Source organism: Mizuhopecten yessoensis, unplaced genomic scaffold (genome assembly GCF_002113885.1).
Source record: "Mizuhopecten yessoensis strain PY_sf001 unplaced genomic scaffold, ASM211388v2 scaffold716281, whole genome shotgun sequence".
Classification (NCBI taxonomy): domain Eukaryota; kingdom Metazoa; phylum Mollusca; class Bivalvia; order Pectinida; family Pectinidae; genus Mizuhopecten; species Mizuhopecten yessoensis.
The window spans coordinates 204,323-213,761 of record NW_018480038.1 but is presented as its reverse complement, the minus strand read 5'-3'; the positions used below and the strand labels follow the sequence as shown (position 1 = coordinate 213,761).

The window sequence follows — 9,439 nt, the reverse complement described above, 5'->3', positions numbered from 1 at the left end:
TTACTAACAGAGAACCCGGTGGAAGATTAGCTTTGCTAAACAGGTTTTGTATCCTCAATAAATAAAGTTTATTATTATTATTATTATTATTATAGCATCCTTGGGCCAAGGGGACTCAATTTTGTATAAACAGTGGGTGTGGTCTCCAAGGGGGCAGAAGGGCGGGGCCCAATAGGGGAAATTGAGGTAAACCTTTAAAATCCTTCTTCTACCATAGGGATGAAGGGATTATTTCCCAATTTGGTCTTGAGGACCTTGGGCAAAAGGGACTCAATTTTGTATAAACAGTGAGTGTAGCCCCCCTGGGGTCAGAAGGGTGGGGCCCAATAGGGGAAACATAGCAAATTCTTCAAATACCTTCTTCTTCTGTACGAATGACAGGATTTTGTCCAAATTTGGTATGAACGGTGTGTCTTTCCCCCTGGAGGCAGAGCACAAGGGGAAATTGAGGTAAAACCTTTAAAATCCTTCTTCTACCATAGGGATTAAGGGATTTTATTCTTATTTGTTCTGGCTATATCTCAAGTTCTGGATGGATCTTTCTGAAATTTCATATGTTCTTACAGCACCTACCATGGAGTGCTATATCTTTAGTTCGTACCAATTATTTCAAAAATATTCAGGCCCTTTGGACCTCTTGTTTTATTATTTTATATGAAATTATACACGTTTTTAGAAGAAAGGAAGAGGAGCTTTTTTTGTGTTTTTTTTGTTTCCCAATGTAATTAACACACAACAACAAACTCTGTGTTCAAGATTTATTTTTCAACAAATATTTTTACAGTTTGGTTCTTGGAAAACCTTGACCCACAAGTAAAGACTTAATTGCTGTTTTTTCAAGCTAGACACCTTGTAAGCATTATAGCCAACACCACATATAAGTAAAAGTAGACCTTACCACAGTAGCACAATAAACACCATAGTTACAGAGCTTGCTCTGTCTCTAGCAGCAATCTTACATTACAACTACAGCACATGATGTACAGGTATTGAAGCACTAAATGTCTGTCACTTTAAACTTGTTCCTGATCTGATAACAAACCTGTTATCTTACAAAATCTCGCAGGATTTTACAAAATCTGTAATATCCATCATTGTTGTTTTCGATGAAGTTTTTAAATTAGTCCATGATTTGAATCCAATGAAAGCAGAGATCTGCGACTCACAGTTTAACCCATGTGATTAGTTATTGACACGCTAGTATTTGTCAAGTGTCTGGATACTTGACATGTTCATTTCAGAAAAGCCACTCAATCTAAATGGCAGTGTGTCACTTGAATTTTGCAAGACAACAGTTAAACTTTCCAACATCAATATTGCACAGTTGATTTTCTATCATTACCACCAACAACAGATTAAAGTCGACCAGTCTAGGTGTTATCTAGATGTGTCTGCAACATCCATCACGTAGGATATTGCAGTTTTCTTTGAATCTGATTCACTCAATATATTGTTGTAGGTGAAATGGTATAAAAGTATGAGATTCTGTTCCTCAGCCAGATACAGCCTGCTCTGTGATGGAGCACCAGTCAGCGAGTTTCCCCGAGAGTTGGTAACTGTCTCTCGTCACTGATCGGCTTGGTAAAGTCTCCAATGACCCCATCATAGCACCTGATGGAAAAACAAAAGGCAAGATATCTGTGTAGACTTCAAAGTTGGTTTTTACAAGGAGAACTGACTTTGATTTTGATAATTTTTATGAAGTTTATCTTTTCAAAAAGTACTGCATTGTAGGAGGTACTGTATAGAAGGGCAGTTTGTAAAGAAATCCTTCTTTCTTGTATTATCTTGTATTAAAGCATATCTTGTATACTGTTCCATTTCTGAGATAAACTAATGTGTGATACATTGTTATTCAGTTTGTCAAACCAGAAAGTATTGGTCATTAACGTGGCAAACAGCAGGAATCAATCAATAATGAGGATGACAGCAGGTTTTTGTCATCACTAGCGGTGAGTGATGAGGCAACTGCAATCACTAGTCATAAATGAAGCTGACCACATTTACCACCCATTTACAGCACATTTTAGACAAATCTTACCCCCAAGCCATGCAGCATAGTTTTCCTTTGCTGGCAGCTTGTGGAACTTGAATGTCCGGATGGACAACTGTTCCCTGTACTTGGGTTTCCTGAGGAGGTCGTAGAGTTCTGATCCAATACGATGGTGGAACCCCTTCAGCATGGATGTGCCGCCGATAATCACAATGTTGCTTGCCAACTCCAGACGCATGTCTATGGGACACTGAATTAAACAAGTGGCTTATTTCACACTGTACTGGGTCATTTCCATGCACTGTATTTGTTTATGATTCACAATAGTTATAGATTCCCTATGGGTCTTTTAAAAGATGACTTGTTAAATATTCATCAGTTTAATATATTCAACATTAACTTGTTCCTACAGTTACAAGAGATCACAGTCTTGTACATCATAAGTAACAGAAGGTTTTACAGAGCAATGCTATTTCCAAACACAATGGTTTTAGTAGAGGGATTACTGGAAAATACTAATTCCGTGCTGAGAGTTAAAAGTTGAAAAATTACATTCAGAGATCATGTAGTAGTGGAGTGGAGGGATATTGCCTTTGTCTAAATTGGCAAGCCAATTAATGTCAACTTAATGAATGAAAGTAGATGTTATAATTAGTGTTACTAGTAAATAGATAGGAATCCAACAGATTTTTGAGTCAAGGATTAATCGTTTTTGAGTTAAAGGAGTCAAAATTATTTTCTGACTCCAAGCTGATATTTTATGTTTATGAATGACATTGCTTGGAGTGGAGGGATTGCCGATCCATGTTAATTCTCCTACTGATTGTTTTGAGTGGAGGGATCACATTGCTTAGGGTTGGATACACTGTTAAAGATTATTTTTTTATAGTAACTGTGTTCTTCAGAAATCCCAAAGCCAGCACTCCTATCAAGACAGCCATGTATGAAGTATATGACTGACTGAACCAAAGGAGGTCACGATATTGTGTGAAATCTAATTTTCTTTTTTTAATAAGTGACTATGGCCTTTGATATTTTGACCTTAAAAACAGTCCAAATGCTTCGGGCAAGGAAGTCCTGTACATGTATTAAGTTTGAGAAACACACAAGGGGACTCAGGTGATTGTACATTGAATCCAGATGGACAGATGCCATTACAATACCCCTGTGATCTTTGATGTGGAGGATAAGGTCAGATTTACATGATAATTTTTTAGAATAGCATTACCTAGTCTAATGACCATGACAGAGTGAAATCAATCATTCACACCAACCTTAAGGATGGCATCTAAGATGGAGGTTGTCACAGACTGCTCCTCGTTATCCTGTTCAAACAGCACTTCACAGCTTTGTTCCCTGTAAACAAACAATGGACCAAGAATTATGAACAGCAAATCAGTGATGCTTGAATATAAGTAATCTAAGTAAACTTATTGAAGTAACAGAAGTATTTGTTCCTTAAATTATTCTTTTTAATTTACATTACATTTCTAACACTGCCTTGTACTGACCGGACTTTTCCAGTGATGTTTAGAACTTTGCCGCCATCCAAAGGGTACTGGACACTGGGAGGAGGAGTGGGCAGCTACAACAAATATGTAGACATTTATACAGGGTTTAACAGGTTTACCTATCACAGGGAGGAGTAGACAGCTACAACAAACATAGACATTTATACAGGGTTTAACAGGTTTACTTGTCACAGGGAGGAGGAGTAGACAGCTACAACAAACATGTAGACAATTATACAGGGGTTAACAGGTTTACTTATCACAGGGAGGAGTAGACAGCTACAACAAATATGTAGACATTTATACAGGGTTTAACAGGTTTACGTATCACAGGGAGGAGTAGACAGCTACAAAACACATGTAGACATTTATACAGGGTTTAACAGGTTCACTTATCACAGGGAGGAGTAGACAGTTACAACAAACATGTAGACATTTATACCGGGTTTAACAGGTTTACTTATCACAGGGAGGAGGAGAAGACAGTTACAACATACATGTAGACATTTATACAGGGATTAACAGGTTTACTTATCACAGGGAGGAGTAGACAGCTACAACAAATATGTAGACATTTATACAGTGTTTAACAGGTTTACTTATCACAGGGAGGAGTGGGCAGCTACAACAAATATGTAGACATTTATACAGGGTTTAACAGGTTTATTTATCACAGGGAGGAGGAGTAGACAGCTACAACGAACATGTAGACATTTATACAGGGTTTAACAGGTTTCCTTATCACAGGGAGGAGTAGACAGCTACAACAAATATGTAGACATTTATACAGTGTTTAACAGGTTTACTTATCACAGGGAGGAGTAGACAGCTACAAAAAACATGTAGACATTTATACAGGGTTTAACAGGTTTACCTATCACAGGGAGGAGGAGTAGACAGCTACAACAAATATGTAGACATTTATACAGGGTTTAACAGGTTTACGTATCACAGGGAGGAGTAGACAGCTACAAAACACATGTAGACATTTATACAGGGTTTAACAGGTTTGCTTATCACAGGGAGGAGGAGTGGGCAGCTACAACACACATGTAGACATTTATACAGGGTTTAACAGGTTTACTTGTCACAGGGAGGAGGAGTAGACAGCTACAACAAACATGTAGACAATTATACAGGGGTTAACAGGTTTACTTATCACAGGGAGGAGTAGACAGCTACAACAAATATGTAGACATTTATACAGGGTTTAACAGGTTTACCTATCACAGGGAGGAGGAGTAGACAGCTACAACAAACATGTAGACAATTATACAGGGGTTAACAGGTTTACTTATCACAGGGAGGAGTAGACAGCTACAACGAACATGTAGACATTTATACAGGGTTTAACAGGTTTGCTTATCACAGGGAGGAGTAGACAGCTACAACAAATATGTAGACATTTATACAGTGTTTAACAGGTTTACTTATCACAGGGAGGAGGAGCAGACAGTTACAACATACATGTAGACATTTATACAGGGATTAACAGGTTTACTTATCACAGGGAGGAGTAGAAAGCTACAACAAACATGTAGAAATTTATACAGGGTTTAACAGGTTTACTTATCACATGGAGGAGTAGACAGCTACAACAAATATGTAGACATTTATACAGTGTTTAACAGGTTTACTTATCACAGGGAGGAGGATGCAGTTACAACAAACATGTAGACATTTATACAGGGTTTAGCAGGTTTACTTATCACAGGGAGGAGTAGACAGCTACAACAAATATGTAGACATTTATACATGGTTTAACAGGTTTACTTATCACAGGGAGGAGGAGACAGCTACAACAAACATGTAGACATTTATACAGTGTTTAACAGGTTTACTTATCACAGGGAGGAGGAGTAGACAGTTACAACATACATGTAGACATTTATACAGGGATTAACAGGTTTACTTATCACAGGGAGGAGTAGACGGCTACAACAAACATGTAGACATTTATACAGGGTTTAGCAGGTTTACTTATCACAGGGAGGAGTAGACAGCTACAACAAACATAGACATTTATACAGGGTTTAACAGGTTTACTTTACATTACATTTCTAACACTGCCTTGTACTGACCGGACTTTTCCAGTGATGTTTAGAACTTTGCCTCCATCCAAAGGGTACTGGACACTGGGAGGAGGAGTGGGCAGCTACAACAAATATGTAGACATTTATACAGGGTTTAACAGGTTTACTAATCACAGGGAGGAGTAGACAGCTACAACAAACATAGACATTTATACAGGGTTTAACAGGTTTACTTTACATTACATTTCTAACACTGCCTTGTACTGACCGTACTTTTCCAGTGATGTTTAGAACTTTGCCGCCAACCAAAGGGTACTGGACACTGGGAGGAGGAGTGGGCAGCTACAACAAATATGTAGACATTTATACAGGGTTTAACAGGTTTACCTATCACAGGGAGGAGGAGTAGACAGCTACAACATACATGTAGACATTTATACAGTGTTTAACAGGTTTACTTATCACAGGGAGGAGTAGTGGGCAGCTACAACAAACATGTAGACATTTACACAGGGTTTAACAGGTTTACTTATCACAGGGAGGTGGAGTGGGCAGCTACAACAAACATGTAGACATTTACACAGGGTTTAACAGGTTTACTTATCACAGGGAGGAGGAGTAGACAGTTACAACATACATGTAGACATTTATACAGGGTTTAACAGGTTCACTTATCACAGGGAGGAGTAGACAGTTACAACAAACATGTAGACATTTATACAGGGTTTAACAGGTTTACTTATCACAGGGAGGAGGAGTAGACAGCTACAAAAAAAATGTAGACATTTATACAGGGTTTAACAGGTTTACCTATCACAGGGAGGAGGAGTAGACAGCTACAACAAACATGTAGACAGTTATACAGGGTTTAACAGGTTTACTTATCACAGGGAGGAGGAGTGGGCAGCTACAACAAACATGTAGACATTTATACAGGATTTAACAGGTTTACCTATCACAGGGAGGAGTAGACAGCTACAACAAACATGCAGACATTTACACAGGGTTTAACAGGTTTACTTATCACAGGGAGGAGTAGACAGCTACAACATACATGTAGACATTTATACAGTGTTTAACAGGTTTACTTATCACAGGGAGGAGTAGTAGACAGCTACAACAAACATGTAGACATTTACACAGGGTTTAACAGGTTTACTTATCACAGGGAGGAGTAGACAGCTACAACATACATGTAGACATTTATACAGTGTTTAACAGGTTTACTTATCACAGGGAGGAGTAGACAGCTACAACAAACATGCAGACATTTACACAGGGTTTAACAGGTTTACTTATCACAGGGAGGAGGAGTAGACAGCTACAAAAAACATGTAGACATTTATACAGGGTTTAACAGGTTTACCTATCACAGGGAGGAGGAGTAGACAGCTACAACAAACATGTAGACATTTACACAGGGTTTAACAGGTTTACTTATCACAGGGAGGAGTAGACAGCTACAACAAACATGCAGACATTTACACAGGGTTTAACAGGTTTACTTATCACAGGGAGGAGTAGACAGCTACAACAAACATGTAGACATTTACACAGGGTTTAACAGGTTTACTTATCACAGGGAGGAGGAGTAGACAGCTACAAAAAAAATGTAGACATTTATACAGGGTTTAACAGGTTTACTTATCAACAAGTTAAATTTTGTAATACAGAAATATAGTCGTACAGATAAAAGTCTGTTCCATGTTCTAACACCTTACTCTCTATATATTCAGACAACACACCTGATCTAGGAGCATCTTACCATCGACTCGTCTGCACCATGGATGACTACTTCCTGGATAGCCTTAGCTCTCTTCAGATTGGTCACAAAACAGCAACGCACTGCAACCAGCACATCACAATGAGAACAGAGAACAAATGATCTTTTGTGTGTTGGTGTGAATATGTATCAGTTTGACTGCTCACTATAACCCCTTACAATAAAGTAAATGATAGAGCATCAACACCAAGGATTGTGTTACGGAGAATCCTTGGTGTTTATTGAGCCCCTTAGAAACTCATAAATTTCGGTCCAACGTAGCAAATAGTATGTGTTTTCCAAAAGTGCAATATAAATGCACAGAGAAGCATTGAACATATTACACAGTATAAACAGTACACAGAATATTATTTGAGATACATGTAGATAGGAATAAAACTTCTGTACTGGAATTGTCTTATTGCAGTATTTTATTGAAGAAACAAACTCAAAAATATTTTTCAATAACTTACTCAGTGTAGGAAATTAAATTGTTTTTTGCTTCTTTTTAGACTTACCATACTTAAGGATATTTTGAATATGGTTATATTTTGGTTTATTTGGCACTTGGTGTGAAGGAGTAAAAATTAAACATACAAAATTGCACGTTGCTAAAATATATTGTCTCAGCATCCAGATATATCAGCAGACCCGTCTTTTTATTCATTATGCATCATTTACAAACTTCCATGGCCTATATAATTCTTGTAAGCAAAACTCAGAATTGCTTACTTTCAGGCAGTAATAACTCACTTCAACGATAACATGTCACTTAAGGTATGCTTTAACCCGAAGGTGTCATAGCTGTTCACCGTTTTCCTATCCGCTGTTGTATTATTTGTTTAAGTGAATTCAGGTAAGTCACATTGATATACAGTAAGTATAAGTTTACAAACATGTATTCTCCTGTGCAGTCAGGTAAAACATAACACGTACAATAGGTTGTATATTTATGGAATCTGTAAACAACTTGTGCTATACTGACATGTTTTCAGTGAATACCTGGGCTACAGATGGACAAGTTCTTTCCTACCGAAACACAATGGACTGATGGAGCCACTTTTTAACTATAGTCAATGGAATTAACCAAAATTAAGCACACAGGATCATCAAATGCCAAAATTTGAAGCACTAAATTTTAACTACCTTATTTTGTGCCAAATTTTAACAATGCCAAAACATCCGAAAGTACAGTACTTTCTTTTATAATGTGCTTGTTTCACTATTTTGAACATTTTTTTATATCTGATAATTCAAATGATTAAATTTCTTGAAAACTTAAAAGTATTTGCTTACCTTTTATATCTTCTAAAATTTGTTCATTTAAACAATCTGAAAATAAAAACATGAAATTTCTATGTAACTGTTCAGTGTACCAATGCAATAGTGTTTAAAGCATGTTGAATTTGAAAGTATCTGAAGTAATATTACTTTATACATTATGTATACCTGTAACCAGTATATAAAACATGATATCACCTGGTAGATATGAACTGATATTAATCTGTACATTATGTATACCGGTATATACATGTAAATCATGATATTACCTGGTAGATATGAAGTGATACTACTTGTACATTATGTATACCTGTAACCAGTATATAAAACATGATATCACCTGGTAAATATGAACTGATATTAATCTGTACATTATGTATACCGGTATATACATGTAAAACATGATATTACCTGGTAGATATGAAGTGATATTACTCTGAACATTATGTATACCGGTATATAAAACATGATATTACCTGGTAGACCGGACAGGGGGCATTCTTCCCTGGTATCCGTCATCACTGTCGCAGAATCCAAAAGGAGATTTTCTATTTTTCTGTTGGAAACGAACAAATTGTTTTCAAATAAACTAAATATACAAATTGGGAAAATAACAATAGCACACATTAAACAAGGTTACCGCGAGCGGTATATAATACGCCCGTCACACATTGAATGAGCAGTTGTTTGTATGATTGAAATATATGAAGTATTTGTGAGTAATTGATATTAAAAGAGAAATCATTCAACATAACTGGTAGATCAATGAGTGCAATACAACATCATGGAACGCATGCATCGCATTAATGAAACCAAGGGGAATAACTCCAATAATTACGGTCGGATAATGGCGGTTATC

At 37.0% G+C, this 9,439-nt stretch overlaps 1 protein-coding gene across 1 annotated transcript in view; it reads right to left on the bottom strand.

The window, feature by feature from the left end:
• Nucleotides 1-743: 743 nt before the first annotated feature.
• The window catches only part of LOC110442584, a 48,145-nt gene continuing 39,449 nt past the window's right edge, over nucleotides 744-9,439 (bottom strand). The window contains exons 19-25 of the mRNA XM_021486265.1: nucleotides 9,057-9,136; nucleotides 8,596-8,631; nucleotides 7,303-7,382; nucleotides 5,586-5,659; nucleotides 3,268-3,349; nucleotides 2,042-2,243; nucleotides 744-1,611 (exon numbers count right to left, since the gene is read on the bottom strand). Coding sequence (XP_021341940.1) covers nucleotides 1,493-1,611; nucleotides 2,042-2,243; nucleotides 3,268-3,349; nucleotides 5,586-5,659; nucleotides 7,303-7,382; nucleotides 8,596-8,631; nucleotides 9,057-9,136 — 673 coding nt within the window. The 3' untranslated portion in view covers nucleotides 744-1,492. The remainder of the gene's footprint in view (nucleotides 1,612-2,041; nucleotides 2,244-3,267; nucleotides 3,350-5,585; nucleotides 5,660-7,302; nucleotides 7,383-8,595; nucleotides 8,632-9,056; nucleotides 9,137-9,439) is intronic.